At 37.0% G+C, this 1391-nt stretch overlaps 1 protein-coding gene across 1 annotated transcript in view; it reads left to right on the top strand.

The window, feature by feature from the left end:
• LOC125041220 (zinc finger protein 771-like) overlaps positions 1-1082 on the top strand; it is a 1436-nt gene extending 354 nt beyond the window's left edge. Inside the window, exon 3 of the mRNA XM_047636059.1 lies at positions 642-1082. Within this exon, the coding sequence (XP_047492015.1) occupies positions 642-1082 (441 nt within the window). The remainder of the gene's footprint in view (positions 1-641) is intronic.
• The last annotated feature ends 309 nt before the right edge of the window (positions 1083-1391 follow it).

Below are 1391 nucleotides of genomic sequence, written 5' to 3'. Positions count from 1 at the left end.
TCAATGTATTTCATAATAGTGTGAATAGTTATAGATATGTAGTGGCTTTTAACATCATCATCTATGTCACACATGGCTGTATAAAATAAAACAGTATCTTTATAGTGATGTTTTCTTTACAAGCTTGGTAAGATAAACATTTACTTGATTCCAGAACTGGACATTTATTTCTTTAATCATTATTTATTAATGACACTGCAATAGTGAATCATGTTGCATATCTAGAGAAGCTCTCTCTGTGAATGAAAAGCTTTTAAAAAGTCTGTATTTGTTACATGATACCCATTTTTGAACAGGAAAAGGCTGACCTTCATTTCATTTCAGTATATAGAGTAGCAAAGAGATTGATGTAATATGTTCTCTCAAAACAACTTCTGAACACCTGTTGTTTCATGCAGCTTGCTCTTAGATTTATTAGAAGAAACATACATTTTTGCCTCTTATCACTATAAGATGTGATTCTTTGGGGTTTTTACATTGAGTTTAGTATTTTGGCAGTTTTATTCATTGTGTAATTAGTTCCTTCTGCTGATTATTTTAGCTTTTGTACCTTTACTGAATTTGAAGGTACTTTGTCTGCAAGTTTTACTGCTGCTTCCTTCAAAGTTTGTTCCCATAAATATGCTAGCCATCTCCTACAGATGGTTCGTGAGAGGGGGGGACCTGCCAAGACCCCGTCAAGCAGCAGCAAGTGTCACCAGTGCCCACACTGCCCCTTCACCACTATCCAAGAAACACTCCTGTTTGAGCACTGCCTCACCCACAACTGGGAGAACCCCTTATCCTGTCCCCACTGCCAGTACAGACCAGCAGATGCCAGCCAGATGAAGAGGCATATGCGGATTCATACTGGTGAGAAGCCTTATCTGTGCCCACACTGCCCATATGAGACTGCAGATGGCAGTAATTTGAAGCGGCACATACGCACACATACAGGAGAGAAGCCTTACTCCTGCCCACACTGTCCCTACCAAACAGCAATGAAGGGAAATCTGAACAGACACATTCGAGGCCACATGGAGAAGGACAGTATAGGAGCCTTGCCAACAGCAGACCTCACTCATTTCCCACCCATGCAGTGATCCTTTTGATTTGGTTTAGCTGATCTATTTGTAAAATCTTACATGCTGAAGTGCATAGTGTTCTTTTTCCTTTTATAATTTACAATAATAAAGGAATCATAATTATAGATACATGGATAAGTGATTGTGAATATTACTACTACTACTGCAAATAATATTACTTTGTTTAGAAAAGATATTTTGATAAGTGTTAAAGTGTACTGATTATGTTGAATTCTGCTTGACAAATATGTATTAAAACAGGTGAAGTTGATATATTTTTTTTATTTTATATCCTTTCTTGGTATGATTTAAAGATCATAGCAAAAA

This window comes from Penaeus chinensis, chromosome 30 (assembly GCF_019202785.1).
Source record: "Penaeus chinensis breed Huanghai No. 1 chromosome 30, ASM1920278v2, whole genome shotgun sequence".
NCBI lineage: Eukaryota > Metazoa > Arthropoda > Malacostraca > Decapoda > Penaeidae > Penaeus > Penaeus chinensis.
Note: the sequence above shows the minus strand (reverse complement) of the source record. Positions and strands in the feature narration are given on the sequence as shown.